This window comes from Pimephales promelas, chromosome 3 (genome assembly GCF_988280905.1).
Source record: "Pimephales promelas chromosome 3, fPimPro1.hap1.1, whole genome shotgun sequence".
In the NCBI taxonomy this organism is placed as follows: domain Eukaryota; kingdom Metazoa; phylum Chordata; class Actinopteri; order Cypriniformes; family Leuciscidae; genus Pimephales; species Pimephales promelas.
Window position 1 is genome coordinate 19,792,589 of NC_142771.1, and position 19,778 is coordinate 19,812,366.

A 19,778-nucleotide genomic window follows, 5' to 3' on the forward strand; every position below is an offset into this window, starting at 1 on the left:
TGACATGGTACACTTCAAGTACTGGCTTGAACTTTGATCTGTACTGATCTGTAGTATATTTCCATTTTTACATCACATGTGATTGAATAAAAGAGAAACTGAAATTAGGTTGAGGAAGTTTTATTCGGAAACTGGACAAGCTGCGCTGGTGTTCCCCATTAATGGAACCAGAAACAGTATCAACTACGGGTAAAACGCTACACCTCTGAAGAATGTCATGTTAAGAGTTAAAACACACACACACACTCGCTCATAAACACACACGTGTGCATTCATTCATTTCACACTTAGTAAACTTGCACATCAATACCTTAAGACAATGGTCTCCATGGCAATCAATGATTTACATACCCAAAGGAACAAATTTCCCACAGAGCAATTCACCTACCTATACAGATATATATGTATATTTCTGATACACACACACTCACATAATTCATTTAGATAATCAGGATATCAATAAAGACTTTGATCCATTTAAACTGTTTAATGAACATCTCAAAATCTTCATAAATAATCAGCAGAAACAAAACAAACAGTAATAATCCATCTTTTATACATTTAGGTCCTCAACATCAGTGTCAATTTAAATGGTCCCAAAAGTGAGAAAACAAAATGACAGTTGATTTGTTCTTTAAACAAGAATAAAAATGACAAAATAAAAAGGATGACAAACGAGTGTAGCATAGGAGAAAGAGGGCATCTATTTAAACACACACACAGGACGAGAGCAATAGCTACACAGCGCATTTACAGGGGAACACACATCAGGCTACTATACACAGAGAGGAGGTTCAATCACACATTCACTTGCAAACAGCACACTCACGATACACGCATGCACGCAAAAATTCCTCTCTCTTCGTTTCGGGTGGTGAAATTACTCAATGTGTATCATTAGGAGGATGTTTGTGTTGGTGCGTCTGTGTGTGTGTGTGTGGTTGATGGTTGTTCATGTGTAAGAGAGGATAAGAGCAATGATTAACCCTTGGTGGACAGGATAAGAGCAACAATTAGCCCATAAAGCCCCAGAACCTCAGCGAAAATGAGGATGAGGATCATCCCCACAAATAAACGAGGCTGCTGGGCTGTGCCCCTCACTCCTGCGTCACCCACGATACCAATGGCAAAGCCGGCCGCAAGACCACTAAGACCCACGCTCAGCCCGGCACCGAGGTGCAAGAAACTCCTGAAGAGACGCACAAAAACACATTTGGATAGTGTTATATCTTTTTTGAAACAATATTTTTTACATTATGAAGATAATAAAATGTAGGCAATTGACAAATGTAATTGTTGTTTTCTCATTATGTCCAAAAAATAATTAAATAAAAAACAATGAAAGAACAAAACCATACACATCAGATGTACAGATGTAGCCTCTCCTTTTTTTGTAACAATATATCTTAGGTCTAACTACAAAGACAATAAAATGTAGACAGTAATGTGGATTTTTACATTATAACTAAAAATGTATAATAAAAGTGACATTGCTTGCATGCTTAAGTAACATTAATGACACAGATAACAGCAGGTTTATTAGGCTGCAGTCACTTTAAGATCGAATACATGATCCAATATACTGTTACATAACTGTTTACATTCACTTAAGACATAAATTACTGTTTATGAGGATACTTCCATTGGATTCCAATTAGGCTGCCAAAAGAACACAGTACTTGCATGGTTTCATGTGCATATAGCGAAATGAGTTAACTTGCGCTGTTTACTACGCTTCAACAGTTTAAAATCACTTGTTTTTAAACTGCAATGGCACATAAACCAAATACTTTCGTGAATGCATAGCACAGGAATATCACCCGAGCGTACCCAAGCTACAGATGATAGTCTGCTACTGGTTAATCGTGTCTATCGGTATTATACACCCACTATCAATTCTAATAAAAGGATTAAATCTTTTTTTGTAACAATTTTTTTTATTTGTCAAACATTATGAAGATAAAATGTTGACAGTCATTGGGATTTTTCCATTACAACCAAATAAATGGATGGATGGATGAACAATACCCTTACACCTCATGTACACAAACTGTAATAACCTCTTTAATTGTTTATATACCCTCATTGCCTATCAATTCTAATATAGTGTTATATCTAGATTATTACTACCATATAAACAGATATTAGACAGCTATTTAAATGCCAACTCAGCCTTTCTGAGGAAGCTGAGAGTGGCTTGTAGAAAAATCAGACACACGTGAGGTGTGTGACTCACTTGTAGAGGGAGACATTGGGAGAGATGTTGTTGGCAATGAGTACAGCCACCACCAGGCCGTAAATGGCAATGATACCCGCCATGACCACGGGAATGATGGACTTCATGATCAGCTCCGGTCGCATCACTGACATGGCAGCAATGCCCGTGCCACTCTTGGCTGTCCCATATGCAGCACCCAATGCTAAAAAGAGAGAAGAGGAGAATTAACGCATGCAAGGAGACAAAGAGAGTGAAGAACAAGTACTTATGATGGGTTAAAGTTCAATGAATACAGGACAAGGCAAAGTCGTGGGTTTGAGTAAATACCCAACTAATGAACACCATTCCAACACATGTGTCTGAAATATCAACCCCTGAATACACACCAGCTGTTCCATGAACACGGAACTGTTTTAAGGAAATACAACACAAGCAGAACCATTGATTTTATGCACTAGTAAATGTTGAGATTAGGAGCTATTTTGCTTCCATAACATGCCGTCTTTTAGTGCAAAGGAAACTCACACTTAAGGATTTGTTTTATTACACACATTATCTATTTACGTCTGTAGATTTCAATTACAATACATATAGGCAGTTTTCTAAAAAGGTTTTTTTTTGTTCTTAAATCATGCACTGAGCCAGAATTCTCCACTTTAGTAGCGCTTACTAAACTTTCTGGATTTATTTCTATCTATATTCTGAAGGGTTTTTTTCAGAGGTGACTGTTCATATATCATTAGCATGATTTACATATGCCATTCCTAAAAACATGGTAATTTTTTGCTGGCCGCTGGCAATATTTTCTGAGGTATGTAGTGATACAAAAACAAAATCACTTTCTGTACAAGAACTTTAATATTTTTTTCTTGATTTTTGTCCAATGTTCAGATTTCTGTTTTGGAAATGTATACAAATCCATGCATATTTAAAAAAGATCATATTTTGTTGTTTGATAGCATTTGTGCGTTTAAACAACATTACAGAAAACCTGGAATACAAAACCAGTTAATGTTGTAATGTAGTGACTAATCAGCTGGGGAAGTATGGTGATATTTATCAGTTACATTTTTCATTACATGTGTTGTCTTGCTTTAAGGTTTTAAAAGGCCAGGTCAGCAAAACAGTGGCCAACTGTTGTAGCTTTTAGTCACATGACTGACTACAGCAGCGAGTTCCCTTGGTTTGTAGGAAGCAGATGAGGTGCTTCAAATTTATTTGGATCATTCCGGGATTTAGGCATGGTGTGCTGACTGAAAATAATGTCAAATACTAATAGAGTAATGGCTGTCGTTTGAATACAGAAAATAAGTGTGGCTCTGACTGAGATAAAGAGTTAAACTGACAAGGACGTTTTTGTCTGGGCGTGTAGTTCGTGTTTTAAAAAGTACTAACTTATCGCATTAGATAAGAGCAAAACGGTTCATGTTAATTAAGTAATGCATTTCGCCTTGGCTTGGAAAAAAATCAATATGACACAAAAACGACGCTACTGTTACAGTCTAGAACAATATATGAGATACGAGATAAAGATAATAAAAAGATTATTAGAATAACAAAAATCGTTCGTGTCTTCCAACCATAACGTTATATGTTTAGAGGACATTAAATAAATGACGTCCTTGCGCAAACATTAAAACAGGAGCCTCTGCTCGTCCGAAAAGAAAGCTTCTTAGGTTTTCCTCGGTGAACCGTGACAAATGAAGGAATGAAACGAAATAAATAATTTATAGATATTACGTCAAGAGAGACGTCATGTGCCGTGATGGAAACCTTCGCATCCCTTCCCCTACTACAGGTACACGGCTCAGCGTGCCGCAACACCACCGGTCTGCCCCGTTCACAGACACCCGATCCATTATCACGTTTACTCTGGGTTTTTATTTAATAAAGCATTCACTGAATTTAAGGTTGAAATGACGTGTATCTTACCACTGAACACCATTGCTGCTGAGGCACCCATCACTGCGAAGAAGGGTGAGTACTCGGGGCTCGAGGCAGACATTCTTCTGGCGCGTTCAGGACACTAAAACTAAAGACAGAAGGGGAAGAAGGCTTCAGTCTAGGAGGTTAGGGTTCCAAAGAAGATCTATTCTAGGTTGACAGGTCTTGTAAAAGCAGGAGAGGATGGTCACGAATCCAACAGGACGCTGATCGCCGGTGGAGAGGAAGAAAATGGCGAAATGGAGAGTGTCACATGATCAACCATAAGTGCAGGGTCCATTTCCGCTTCTCTGGGGATGACTTATGAATACGCAATGCGTTTCTTTTTAGGATTTTGAAATGACTGACTATCACGGGATCGCAGAGAGGACTTTCAGCGTTTTAGTAGAATTCAATGCTCATTAGTAATTTAGTGTGAGCATTCGGTGATTCTGTCATTTGAACAACACCCCTATTTTAAAGGCATTTTTGGTATATTCCATTGCAGGCTTCCACTTTGATGTGAATGCAATCCCAGATAATAGAAGGAATATAAGCCTGTAAACCAGTTGTTTATCTGGTTGAACTTGTTTAAATCTTCCATAACCACCAGATGTTAGCCACACATTATATGGATAAGATCAAATATTTTATGGTACTAAACATTTTTAATAACAAGGCTGTGAAACTGCAGGATACAACATGCTATTCTGTTAAAAAATGAATCAATCCAATTGATCCAATCAATCCAGTTTTCTGAATGAATTTACTACAGCTATTTGAAGACCCCCATTAATGAAACTAGAAAAAATGTTTACTAAAATATTTAAATGTCAATGAAATGTTGAAGTAACATAATTTTAGCATATCCTGTGGACGTGTAGCTATGAGGTGTACATTGTCATGTGCTTTGTCTCATGACTTCTAGGCTTGGAGCTGGAGAGTCCAGAGAGGAAGTAACTTTGTTACTCACTTTAGGGCACAGACATGTGCAGACTCCTGTAATATTAAAAACTGCTTTATTAGATGAACGGCTCTGAAATGTGTGTGTGTGTGTGTGTGTGTGTGTGTGTGTGTGAGAGAGAGAGCGCTTCCCTTTTCTGATTTTTGATGAGAACCAAAATACTAAAAGTTCCACTCTGATATGCTTGATGGCTGCTGATGACAGTCACCTGAGATTTTATTACCAACATTTTAAACAGCTGTAGTTACAATAAAACCACTTCAGATAGAGAATATTGAATAATACGTGAAACTGCTTAAATGAAAATACATTAGTTTCTTTTTGCCAGGTGCTTAGTGGGAAAATGTATGTTTCTGGGCAATATTTTCAATCTATAATACCCATAGACAGTAGATAATACCTATCTATAAATATTAATACCTCATGATTCTATTGTTCAAGAGTCAATGCTTTATGCAATGAACTGCTTGGACTTAATTTCGTCCTACTTTTCTCATTGACTTTAATAGAAACAGAAACAGCCATTCAATAAACACATGAATCATGACACGACGGAACACTTAATAAACTAAAGAAATGAAATGGTACAAAATATAGATAATTATAATTAAACTAGAAAATATAATATATAAAAGTCCAAATCTTCAGGAGCATCTGGTTTGACTGAGGAAAATCTAAATATACAATATTATACAAGGATTTCACAGACAGGACTTAGATTAAGCCAGGATTAAGCCTTAGTTCAATACGGGCATTTAAGTTGCTTTTATAAACGTGCTAAAAAAAACATTAGGGCAACTGGTGTGCATCTTAAGACAAAACAATGGTACTGACATATTTTAAGATCATCTGTTCGAGTAAGTCGCAAAATAACTCAAACATTTAAATCTAGGACTAGCTAAAGCCTGGTCTATGAAACCGGGGGAAGATGATTTAAGATGACCACGATGGCTGAGAATGCTGGTTTGATGATTTAATTGATGTCGCTGTAATTCTTTATATTTCGTGCATTTGTCTACGTGGCACTCGTTCATCTGGTGTCCGGTGCTGCACTCTGTTGGTGATCTGTATTCAGCACAAATCACTTGATCTAAGTTTAAATATGTCTTCAATTTCGTTTCGCCTGGTCTAATGAGCGCGGTATGATCGTGTTATATTTGCAGTTATACAATTTTATTACATAAATGTATTTTCTCAAAACAACCCTAGGGGGCACCCGGATTTGAACCGGGGACCTCTTGATCTGCAGTCAAATGCTCTACCACTGAGCTATACCCCCTCGCCATACACCGACCATTTACTTAAGCAAATATAAAGATATAATCAGTAATGTAAAAAATGACTCATAATAATAATAATAATTCCGTAAACTGTTTGACCATCTATTTCATAACACAAACAATTCTACACAATTAGGCCGTTTCATCCTCACAAAGGCTCTTTATTCTGAAAATCAATTGGTCATTTTTGAACATCCATTGGCATAAAATACATGCATTTGTTTTCAGATAGACATGTGCAGAAATTATAGACAGAAGAATAGGACACAAATAATAGCCAGACAGCCATAGATTTTAGAGTTTGTGGTAACGTTAGCCTACTGTTTCTGCCATGGACTGCGCCTTTAGGAAAATATATTTGAATAGTGTCTTCTAAATAAAAGGTAGGAGGAACACAGCAGTCTGGTGTAGGTTGTGTGTGTGTGTGTGTGTTAAGTGCTATCCTGTAGGAAAAGTGTTTGTATGACAGAGAAATGAGAAGGAAGTGTGAAGTCTCATCTTGTAAGTGTATCCTGCTGCGTCCTCCACTGAATTCTCGTTACAGCTGTTCCTCATTTCTGGATCCATGCAGAGACATGATCCCACAAACACAGCGCTTCTTCCTGTAAGCTGCAACAAAATACAGCGCATAGCGTTTATAGCGAGGCCTAGTAGCTAATATTCATTATCTATAGAGCTTATTTCATTTTTTTTTTACAATTACAATTTTAATATCCAGCTACATTTTAAAATGAGTCCTAATTTCTAACCATAACCACAACCTGCCTTAAAACGATTTGGTCCGTCAACCCAATATTATCAAGGACAGCTATAAAAACACAATGATCTCAAATTCATCGCCAACCTTTGTGTTCAAATACCCCCGAGGACGTGAATCCGGCATCCGCTCTCATGGATGCCATGGCGATCACAGCATGTAGATGATGTAGGACAGGAACATGAGGCCGATGATGGCGAAGAACATCAATATCAAGATGTCCAGCATGATGTTTGCAGAGCAGAAGCGGAGGATGATCAGGCAGCGATGAGGGATGTTGGACCGCTGTGGTCTTGAGACCCTCCCCGCCAGCTGATCACTATAATACTGTCCTCCCTTCTAGAAAGATACAGCAGGCAATAACAAGGGCCGAGCGCTGAACGGGGAGTTTATCATGTGCATCCTCTATTGATGAGTGCAACATTTGATTATCAGGATCAAACTAGTCTGTACGAAAAAGGGAAGGTAACTAGGTGATAAGAAAACATTACTTTTTTTTAATCAGGAGAGGAAGCAAGCATTTATACATACTCACAAGGTTTTTGTGAGTTTATTTTTCTTCTCACACATTTTCTACCTTTTAGTTCCTTTTCAATATCCTTCCTGTCTATTTCTGGGTGATTTGTCATTCAATACTGACCATTACTAACAGTGATGTGTTATACATACTGTCATAGATTTTCCACCAGTGTGTAAAAGAAGAACAATTCAACTTTAGCTAAACTTTGTTAGATTTAAGATAGGATAGCATGTGTTGGAATAAAGAGATGGGGGAAAAAAAGAAAAGGGTTTAAGTGAAAGAAAAAGCATTATTCTGATTCTGATCAACATTCTGATTTGGATATTTTTAGTATATCTTGTTGTATCCCTTTATGTCTCATCTTACCAAAAAAAGCATGGACTACAATTTTTTTTAAAAAAAGGGGAAAGAGTTTTAGAAATCCAATTTATACAATACCATTCAAAATTTGGGATCAGTAAGATTTATTTTTGAAAGAAAATAACAGTTTTACTCAGTAAGGATGCATTCATTTGATCAAAAGTGTTGGTAAAGACAATTTTTCAAAAGATTTCTATTTCAAGAAAGCCTATTTTAAGTAAATGCTGTTCTTTTGAATGTTCTATTCATCAAAGAATATCCTGGAAAAGTCACAATATTCAGTTTTTTACTGTACTTTTGTACTTTGATGAAATAAATGCAGCCTTAGTGAGCAAACAATGGCTTTCAAATACATTAGAAGAATCTTACGCACTTCAAACCTTTGAATGGTAGCGTACATATTAGATATTAGTATATGGTATCTTACATTGAAAAAAGTGATGCAGCTGGTTATAATGTGCAGAATAAGGTGTTTAAAAATGTGTTACAATGAAATGGAGGGATATTGGTGATAGTACACCAAAACTAAATATTGAAGAAGTTCTGAGGATATGTTTTCAAGAAGAGGAAAAAGTAACCCAGATATTGCACCTCAGAAGTTACAATAGTGGAAATAGTGTGAAAGCAAAACACTTTGATCATTCTCTGCATCTATATTTTGGCATTTTAGAGAACAATGATCAGTAGAATCTCATTAGAGTCTTTGCACAGTAACATAGTTTCCAGTTATACATGCTAGGCTCTAAAACATTCTAATACCGTTAACAATTCTTTTCGTTTGACAAACCCGCCTGCCTTGGTATACAAATAGATTTTTTTTATTCCACTGATATTGATAAATTGACATTAAAATTCCGTCTCGTACAATACCAGCAAGGCAATGTGAATAAGCAATGATATGAGGAAAAAAAAAAAATCAAACTAACAAAAACATCAATAACAACGTCTTACAGTTTCATACTATGCACATGGAACACCCCAAAACCGTAATGGAACAAAACCAATGGAATGATTAAAATCCAAAGCAAAAATGGTCCATAGAATTGTGCTTGGGCTCCTCGCTTCTATTCTACGATGCTGTTCCACTCCTCGCTCGCTAAGTGACTAAATAGTTTCTTTTTTTCCCTTTATTAAGTACATCACTATTTCCTTGTCATTTTTAAAAGCAGGAGCAAACAGAACAAAAGTATGCTTATATATTCTAATTCATTTTCTAAAGGGCCAGTGGAATGTGAAGGAGCTTGTTGAGCAAGGTGAACATGAAAGTAGCAAAAGGCTTCGCCCCTTAAGATCCAGTTTCAACACCTGATGCAAATGGTCAGACGCATGGAATGATTGGAATGGACAGAAGTCTTATATTCAAGCATTGTTACAGAACCACAGTCAATGAGATGTGAAACTCAGACTGCAAACAAGATATGAAACAATTAAAAATATATGTATATATATATATATATGAAAAAAAAAAAACATAAATGAAGTTCGGACCAGATTCTTTCACATATTGTCATAGCAACCGATAATATAAATTTGTTGAGATGTGTACGAAGTGCTCTATGGCAGGCCCTAAATATTTTAGAGGCCTGTGTGGTCATGTATTTTGTGGGTTTGTGTGTGCGCGAGTCTTATTAAGACTTAAGTGCCACTTGTGACAGCACCTTTCCAGAAACGCGTATTAAAAAAGATAAACAAACAGCAAAAGCAATAGACAGGGAGGTGCATACAGAGAGAAAGATATGGATGAAAGGAGTAAATCATTCACTATTTATGCAAGTACGTGTATGCGCTGCTGGGGTGTATGATTACATACTGAACTATGTTTGTTTTGGATCATAACCGGGTCACAGCGGCTGACCCCTGATAGGACAGTTAGTGCAGGAATAGAAGAGGAAAAAGATGAGATCTTGAAAGGTGAGATGGCACTCGGCTAATCATCTGCGTCTCTGCCGCAACCCCCCCCTCTCTTTTTTTTTTTTTCAACCTTTTCATCCTTTCACTCTCTCATGTTCAGATGGCCTCTACGTAGTTAGCAGGCAGCATCCCCTGCTGGCCAGTGCGCTCCACTCTTCCGTACATCCAACCCTCGTCGATCTGCTGAACGTCCAGGATCAGGTCACCGTCCAGGAACGACACCTCGTCCTCATCAGCTGCGGTGTAGTCGTACACCGCTCGGTAGCGCTTCTGCAACACATGCAAAGAGGACCATAAGGACTTGAAAAGAAAGAGCGTGTGGGACAGTGTGTGTTAGAGTTTTAAGAGTTTTTTTACCCCAGAGCTGGGAGGAGGGGCGGCAGCGGCCTGACGCACGGGCTCAGGCTCATAGTGATAGTTCTTAGATGCTGCCGAGGGCTGATATGCTTCAAGAGAAAGATTTTCATAATTTATGGCTCACAGGAAATTGACACTGCAATGATCGTCCAGACAACAATCAAAATATTGTGTACCTGGAGTTGTAATTTGTTGAGGTGTCTGTGGTGGGCCTTCCCCTCCCATTCGGCTCTTCTCAAAGTCCTCATGGTATTTAATCTAAAACACACACACACAGACATACTATGTGTCAAAACAGGAAGAAAGAACAGTAACTATGATGTTGTCACTATGTTTTATGTTCATCATCTCAAACCCTCGCAAACGGACATTTAGTGATGTACTAAACGTTTGTGAATTCTTCAATGTCACCAAAGTAACATTATTTAGCCGAATAACACAGTCAGAATTGCGAGAATTATTTGTCATAAAAAGCAGGTCTTGGAAGCAGTTGGGTTGAAAATTATATGAAACATCTGCAACACATGACATTGATTTCCAACAAAAAATGTGTACATGAATAATGGAGTTATGTTACAGTTTCGTACTTTCCAGTTACTATTGCAAATGAAAAAAATAGAAATATATTTGTTGTGAAGAAATAAAAAGGAATATAAATTTGTTCTGAAAAATTAAAAATGAATCTGATAATTCTAATTGAGAATGAATGGGGGAAAGTCATGCGATAGGAGGTAATGCCTCCATCAAGCTATTATTGGATATGATCAGTTATGATGATTGTATATGACACTGGTCTATGCGAGAAATCCTGCCTCTTGATTTTTTATGATAAAGAGTTAGTGTAAAAATACAAAATAGAGTTGTATTTGGTCTCTCTTTTTTATGTATTGTTTATTTAACTAGAAAAATGAGGTGACAGATCGCTATATAAAAAAATGTGAGGACTTTGTAGTGGTTTCATTTTAAACCACTACACACCACTATAAATATATATTATAAATTATTCTATTATATATATATATAATATATATTCTTTTGTTTTCATAAAAAAAGAACATTTCATCATATGTATATGATGACTTCATTGACCATGTACTAAAAGCATCCAAAGAGCAACAATGAAGACAACCACAATGCGGTTTTCTTCTGCAGCAATGGGCACTTTGGGTAAACGGTTCAAGCAGAAATAACTACAGGAAATTGAAGCGAGGGAGAATAAAAATAGAATGCATGAGAAACACTGATGCCATGCTATCTTATAATTAAACTACTCAGAAAACTGTTCTTCATTTTGTAAAGTGGTGGTTTCAGCAAGACGTTTTAATTTAATTAAGCTTCATTCTGAGCGGAGGTGACAAATGAATAGTAATTCCTGCACCGTCCACAGGGTGTCTCCTGAGCCAGATAATAGAGTGCCGTCTTGCTCGCTTTCATACTGACAGGAAATGACATTGCAAAAAGGAAGTTGGTGACACAAATGTTACTAGGCAACAGCACAGATACTTCAGCAGGTGTTGTGTGAAAAACGAAGGGTGGGACTAAAGAAGTGCTCCATCAAGCTCAAATAATTATGACTTCTTGCTAATTCATTAATAAACAATGAAAGGAGATTAGGATGATAGATAAACTGTTTGTTCTGTTTGTTGGAGACATGAAGAGAAAGGCTGGGAGGCTGAGGCGCAAAACAAAAAGCAAAAGTAAATATCAGGCATAATACACAGGAGAAAGTAAATGAACAGAAAAAAGGGCAAAAAAAAAAAAAAGTTTTGGTAGATGATTTTGAATTTATTGTTTAAGAGTTAGACTTACGTTGCTGATTTGGTCTTGCGTTTTCTTGATTCTTTGCATCTCTGGTGTGTCAGCCACAGCACTGAAGCCCCTTCCTTTGTTCTTCTCAAATTCCTCCTTGTAGAGCACCTGCAATACAAACACACGAAAATCAATAGCAAATATAAAGTAAATCATAATTGTTCATTTCAACTGAAGTAGGTTCAAAGGTGTACTTCCCTCTCTTATATTACATAAATGCAGATTAGTTGATGGATAATCATAAAAAAACTATATTTGGCACCCCCCCCCCCCCCATGTAAAAAGGCCCTCAGACTTTAACAAATCAAGTCATTTTTATTTTCAACAATTGGTGAGTGAACACAGGTGAATAACATTAACAAAATATTTATCATCAACCTCAGAAGATCAAAATCTAAATATTATGAGCAGTTTAATTTTCTAATCATTTATTTGAGGTTAATCATTTTTTCAAATCTATTTTAGTCTAAATACAGTTTAAAACCCTGATTTATAATAAGCTAGCAATACATTAAATAAAAGGTAAAACAAATGTTGTTCCGTAGTTATAACCTTCTATTATAAATATATTTCTTTTTTGTGAGTATAATAGAGATAATGAGCATTAATGGTTTATCTTTACTAATGCAGTCAATAAAACAACATCAGTAAAAGCTGAGAAAGTGGAATGAGATGTTATGATGATAGTTGCTTGTATAATAGTTTATCTGACCTAATAGTTATTACTAAAAATAGCACTTTCTAGTGTTTTAAAAAGTCACGATACACCAGAATCTGTGTTCCACATAGCTCAACATCAGGTTCTTCCTCAGGTGGAGGCAGGTGGAGCTCTGGGAGATGATTATGACTTGACTTATGCATTCTTTGAGTATGATTTATTATGCCACAAAAAAACAGAAATCACCAGAAAAGGAGATAGGATGATAAGAGAAAGCAAATATTGGCATGTTGTACCTGGCTCTGCATCTTGCTTTGCTGTTTCAGGCGCAGGTTCTCCGGAGTGTCCGCAACACTGGTGAATGACGTCTTCGGATAGTGTCTGAAATACACACAGAGCCATTTTAGTTATCATCAGCATTTGAAATCTTATAAGGATTTGAAAAATTAACATCTCAGTATTTCTCCTAGTTGAATGACAATCAAAAGTATTTTTAATTATTAATGTTTAAATGTTAAAATATGATTCAAATCACATTTAATGCATAAACTATTTATGCTGGTGACTGTAGCTCATTGTTATGATGGGCTCTTTATATTACCCATCAAGGCAACTCAAATTGGACACTTCTTAACCACGTTGCTGATAAAGACAAAGATCCTGAATTAGTGGTTGTGTATGTAAATGTCCACATGCTTATCAATGATCTGTATGGGGATAGTGAAGCTGCACTAGTGTAATTTGTGTCTTGTGTAAACAAGGCAGCTTATGTGCCCTATTTTCACAGACCAACACAACATAAAATTAGCATGAGAACACCCCAACCACAATCATCCAACGCAACACATAATTAGAGTACCAGAAATAACAGAACTTTACAACAGAGTACACAAATTACAATTACAGCACTAACTGATATATTTTGGTAATACAGTAGTAAACAGAACTATTAAACTAATCATACAACCATTTCACATACATAATGTGACACGACAGGATTTAACAGGACTGATTCGGTAAAATTAATCATACTTCACAACACAACAATTGAGCAAATCAAGATGTTGTCTGCTCCTGGCTACAACAGGACTCCCGGTCTGCTTAGTTAACCTCTATATATAGTACACAGACGCTGTGTTTCTGCAGGCAACCAACACATAATACAGAGCATGCTCTGTAAATCAGTGTAAATAAATATAGACTGATCTTTTCTAGCTCAAAAATCTACGGCAAAGACTTCAAAAGTCACGTAGTGACCAACAAATTAGTTTCAAACAAATGACATTTATATTTATTTTCTGATACATCATTCAATTAAAAATCAATGGAGATTAAGGGCTCAGCAGTCTTATTTTAGCATAATATTTTGTAGCTAGTAGTTTGCATTTTTAGTTTCATTTTAAGTTTAGTAATTTGGTTATGTGCTTTTGTCATTTTTATTAGATTTTCAAAAATATATTTCCATTTAGCTTTAATTTTTTTATTTCAGTTTTAGTTTTGGTCATTTTAGTATACTTCCAACTAATTTTATTTCAGTTAGTTGCCAAAGCAACATTTCTAGTTTCTGATTTTGTATCTAATATTTATATTGCATTTTATTTCATAATAATATTTAATATTTTAAAGTTTTAGTCCATCTGTGGTGAAAATCAAGGTGTCTAAGTCTATGTGGTATTTTAATATGCTTTAAGACAAACCATGTGCAATTTGCAAAGTCAACACCAATATTTTCTCTTTAAAACTATACGGTGAACCAAAGACGGTTTGAAATAGTTGGTGTTTCACAAACTATCTTGTAACCAATCATGTTACAGTAACATTCAAATGCATTTTAATGGATAAAATTACAGGGGGGCTTGATGGACAGATGGCAAAAAACAAACAAACATTTAGATTGGTGTGATGAAATAAACACTGCTGTTGTAATTTCTGCTGATTTATTATTATCATAAAGCTATCTAGCTAACATGATGTTGTGCCGAGTTACATTACAGCTCTCAAACAACCTAATTACCGGTACTAAATGTTTAATAAATTGAACTGTTGCCAATCTTTGACCGTTATTGCCATTATTTTACTGGCGCCTTTTTTTCTACACTGTGTCAAGTTTAACCAATTGAGCCTGACATAAAAATACATGCACACTTTTGTGGTGGGCGCAATGGAATAAAGTAAAAGTATATAATATTGTTGTTGTGCCCTGAGATATATCAGATAACTACCATTTTCGGCAATAATATCAATCAGTATATTGGCATGCAGTCCAAAATACAATTTCATATTTTTTTGCTAAAGGTTAGTTCTCACTCAAATCAGACAGTTAACTGACAATCCCATCGTGATCCAAGCGGATGCTTTTTACTTCTGGTGGACCTGTCATTAGACCATCACTCTGAAAACTAAACAGGCCTTTATCTGTTGGACTTGGACGCAAGAGGAAATTACTCTGCCATGCTTACTTACTCAAATTATCTTCGAAATAAGGAATGAGTAAACAGTGGAAGAAGCAGATTTAGACAGAGGGACAGACATAAATAATTTGCTAAATAAAGACTAAAGTCCCCTGGTGTATTATGAACATGAGTGTGAGACACACTCATAAAAGGGATGCATTTGCATATTTTCTATGCCAGATGGTCATTACGACTTCATACATTTATTCTGGCCATGCTAAGCCTGGTGGTCTGCATTAGAATGAAGTATGAATGGGCAGGGATGTTATAACTGAGGTATCTGACTCACAAGACTAGTCAATCAGTGATCAGAAGCGGATTCCAGAGAAGTGAATTCATTTGTGCATGTATATGCATGTATGGGTCATTGTTGTGAAATTATAGGAATTTCCCTCAATGTCATTTCCACAAATGACTGAACAATTCAGCTACTGTGTGAGCAGACGTGACCTTTCCACAATCAAAAGACAAAAAAGTGTCAAACTTTTTATCTTCAAATACAATGTACTAACTTCCTCTTCCTTTAAGATGCTCTTTTTATGTGATTTATATCATTTAAGCCAGGCCAGCTATAAGACACTGATGCCCACTATTGGAAGTTAGCCACTAGTTATTCAGACATTGTTTTAGAAACTCATTTTAATATTATGCAAAACCCACTTTTCAATACATCAAGTTCTGCATTATATTTGTTAATTCTATAAAATGGGATTGTGAATGGAAATTCAATGTGATTTTAAAGATTTTAAAGTTGTGACTGAATTTGCTTCTGTATTATGACATATTTTCAAGTGACTTACTAAAGAAAAAAAAATGCACAATGAGACATGATTTTATCCATTGATTACAAAGTTAAATATGTCAATTTTATTTAATGCAAACTTTAAAGGACAAGTTCGGTATTTTACAATTAAAGCCCTGTTTGTCCAACTTGGACAAACACTACGACAAAACCTTGTTTTATGAAGTATTGTTCCAGACCAGTGCACCTATGCCCTCATTGTGGAGGTGGTGGGGTGGGGGAGGGGTGCAACCACAGAAACCAAAAATTCTATGTGTGCAAATTATAATCTTAAATGTTCTATTTCATCAGAAACAATTTTAAAACAGGGCTTTTAGTGTAAAATACAAAACTTGTCCTTTAAGAATATGTACAAGCACATGAATATGTGCAGAGGGCAGCAATACTTACGCATTACAGTATGGTCTCTTCTCAAAGCCTTTGTAGTTCTTCATGTTTAGAGTCATCTTACAGACCTCACAGCTAAAGCATCCTTTATGCCAGTACTGAAAGAGAGAGAGAGACAGAGAGATGATAGATTAAAGCTTTAAATTGTGTTTGTATTAGGAGGTGTATGCAAAAAAACAGGGAAATTGTCTGCAACGGGGTTGAGAGAGATAAAGACAAATAAAAAGAGCAAATGAGATGAAGTCCTTCAGACCCCTCAATGTTGCCAATTCAGTCGCTATGGCCGTTACAAAGTCGATGCGGTTCGCTCTGAGGATTAAATGGAAAAAAACAATGGAGTGCTTGTTCTTGGAAAGCACTTGGAAAGAAATACAGGCTCAGGCACCACATGTGCTCCAAAAGAAGCCCAACTTGAGGTTACATCCATTCGAAGTAAAGACAAGGTTTTTTTCAGTGAATGCATCTATTTTAAAGACTCTCTGGCATGTCTTGAGTGAAGATAGTTTATATGAAACCCCCATAGCACACTGGTTGTCAAGTGGTTACCAAGCAAGTGAAGTTACATCACAATTTTCCCAGATTCTTGCAACATTAGACACACTGACGCTGAACTATGTAGCTGCAAGTTACACTAGTCATTGAATAGAAGCTTCCTTAGTTAAATGTTAACAACGGGAGTGTTTCAGTAATGAAAGACCACACACACACACACAGAAAATGGACTGGAGCGACTGACCTGACCCACTACCCTACATTCCATCTATACAGCCAGTCATGCATGCTAACTGCAATGCGTACAATCTAGACGTTGGTATGTTTGTCTTCCATATCAAACACTTTCTTAGCAGTCAGCTGGAATGTTGTAGTTAGATCACATGTGTATGAGGAGTGTGTGAGCAACAAAGTCATGCATCTACTGCAGTACCAGTGAGAGGAAGTTGCTAGCAAATACTTGAGCAAAAAAAAAAAATATCTCAATGAGGCTTTTATGGTGTTTTTATTGTTCTTTTTGAAGCTTGATGGTCATCATCTTCTGCTATTGTGTAGAAAAAGGCTGTCTGAACAATCTGCTTAACTTCTCTTTCTGTGCACCACAAAACAAGTGTTCTGAACAAAGAGTAAACATTCATGTGGGCGAGCGAGTAAATGTTCATTTTTGTGACCACCTCTCTAGGTGCGGTTCTTCTGAGATGTTCTTCAGAGAGACAGATGATGACCTTATGCAATTCAAACTGAGGGAACCATCAGCATGCCTCAAAAGAATGACAGTGTGAAGCAACTGTGAGGCATTTCCTTTAGGCAATGAATAGGAACCAACTTGTGTACGAGCTATTCAGAGCTATTTTTCGACAACATTTGTGGGAGGCGTGCCACCAAACGCCTTAACTTTTATTCTTACGTAAACTCCATGCCACATTCACGCACTTTACGTATGTGTAATCATTCCTCAAGCTGTCTCGTTCAAGGCCGCGGAGACTGTAGGAAATCGATTAATGTGCTTTTAACGTCCATTACACGCGTTACTTATTATCACTCCGCCCCAGTTTCTCTCTCTCGCAAATACTTGCGCTGCATGAAAATAAAGGAGAGCGACCCCACCCTCTTGGAGCGTCTATGGCTAAAGCCATTCAAAACTCAAGATTTCACCACTCACAAAACCAAAAGCGATAAGGATATGGGTTTAGAGGGGGGTGGGGTCAGTAGACAAAACGTTTCACAAGCGCGTCGCGCAGCGACACTTCCTCTGGACGGTTGGTAAACATGTAACGTTAGTACAGATGTGCACTTCATGTAAATGCAAGGCCCGACTGATATCGTGGTTAACGTTGGACTGATATTTCAGGAATGCGTGTAAAATTGGCCCAAATATAGCACGTTTTTAATAGCTCACAGGCCTCATACGTAACGTTACACAGGCGAAGTTGTATCTGCGGACCTGTCTGAATGATAAAAAAAACCGCGAGATAATATACAACCCTTGACTGCCGTTAAGAAACACTAAAGTTTGACATGACTTGGGATGTATTGGGTTTTTCGGGTCCGTCCATGTCGCCCACAGGACAGACTGACACGTCATAAACAAACCACCTCCTCCTCGCGACAGAGGCCACGAACAGGCGGATGGCGTTTGTTTGAAAAATAACGACTTCCGCGGAAAATTTCTGTCGATATCAGACGATATACACACTGAGGAAAATAAACATATCATCGACAACTTGTAGCATGCTATGAAGTTATCACAATCAAGGATTTTCTTTACAACTAACGTTAGCCCCTTCGCTTAGACGTTTCCGCTCTGCTCGCAATCTCGATAGCCACAACATCGGAAATGGTCTCCTTTAAGCCACATTATTAAATCTGTTTTATACATATCTAAATCCAAATATACCCCATTCTCACGGCCAGATGTGTAAGCTATGCTAGCATATGCTAGCGTATGCCTTACCTTGTCAAGACAATTCACTTTTTCCGTGGGGTACACCACTCGATTACATCTGCCACACAGTGGGTTCATTTTGGAGGAATAGTAGCGAAGGAATGAGATGAAGAAACGATCCGCAGAGCAGAATTTGTTAGATAACGCGCGAGGTGTGGATCGCTAGCCGTTGATGAGTCCAGTTCGCACCGCTGGCTGTCAGACACGGAAGGCGCGCTCACGGCACTGCCGCTCTGTCCTACTGCGCGCTCCCGCTCAGAGATAAGCAAGGGCATTCAGCGGAAGAGTTTCACTCTCAAATATTTATTCTTTATCACTTGAAATGAAAACAACAACAACAACAACAACAAAAAACCCTGCTATTGGGTTAATAGACTTAAGGCTCGTCGTATTTTGTGTTTACATTCAGTTTTATTTGTTTTAAAACGACATCATCCAACGGATCTTAACATTGGGAGTAAACACTAATAACAAAGTGTTTTTAAATAATGTGCATTCAGCATATTCAAACTCGAAGCAAAACTGAAACAGCTCCAGTGTCATGTATATGTACATATCCATGTATATCAGACAGTTTTCACGCAAGCTATTCACATTATATCCAAAACAGGGAAACCGATGCTAGTTTCAGTTTCGAGCTTTATACTTTGTGTCGCCCTTTGTTTGAGCGACAGCTGGTGGCTAAATATGCAACTACATACATTTTAGTAAAGTAGGCCCAACATACCGTTTTTAAAGGTATATTCAAAATAAAAAAGCATAATTTTTTATTCAAAAAAGCATTTTTTTTTTCAAAAATATCAGGTTGTCACCACTGATCTATATAATGACATTGATATTGATATTATTAATGGCATTCTATAGATAAGTGTGGTTGTAGCATGTTTTCCAAATTTATACAGAAAAAATCAAATATTGTATATTAAGTTCTTGTTCAGACAG

General features: G+C 36.9%; 2 protein-coding genes and 1 non-coding gene across 3 annotated transcripts; all 3 read right to left on the minus strand.

Moving 5' to 3' along the window:
• Positions 1-464: 464 nt before the first annotated feature.
• On the minus strand, positions 465-4,432 carry atp6v0ca (ATPase H+ transporting V0 subunit ca). Its single transcript, XM_039685814.2, has 3 exons — positions 4,151-4,432; positions 2,237-2,420; positions 465-1,189 (listed from the first exon to the last, which is right to left on the minus strand). Exons 1-3 carry the CDS (start codon positions 4,221-4,223, stop codon positions 982-984), a joined length of 465 nt encoding a protein of 154 aa, XP_039541748.1. The 5' UTR covers positions 4,224-4,432; the 3' UTR covers positions 465-981.
• A 1,880-nt stretch (positions 4,433-6,312) lies between these two features.
• On the minus strand, positions 6,313-6,384 carry trnac-gca (transfer RNA cysteine (anticodon GCA)). Its single transcript has one exon. It is a non-coding gene; the product is annotated as a tRNA-Cys (tRNA).
• Positions 6,385-9,970: 3,586 nt separating this feature from the next.
• Positions 9,971-19,060, minus strand: lasp1 (LIM and SH3 protein 1). Its single transcript, XM_039685815.2, has 7 exons — positions 18,846-19,060; positions 16,403-16,497; positions 13,054-13,138; positions 12,100-12,207; positions 10,467-10,548; positions 10,291-10,379; positions 9,971-10,203 (listed from the first exon to the last, which is right to left on the minus strand). The coding sequence occupies exons 1-7, from the start codon at positions 18,912-18,914 to the stop codon at positions 10,030-10,032; spliced, it is 702 nt and encodes a 233-aa protein (XP_039541749.1). The 5' UTR covers positions 18,915-19,060; the 3' UTR covers positions 9,971-10,029.
• Positions 19,061-19,778: the final 718 nt, after the last annotated feature.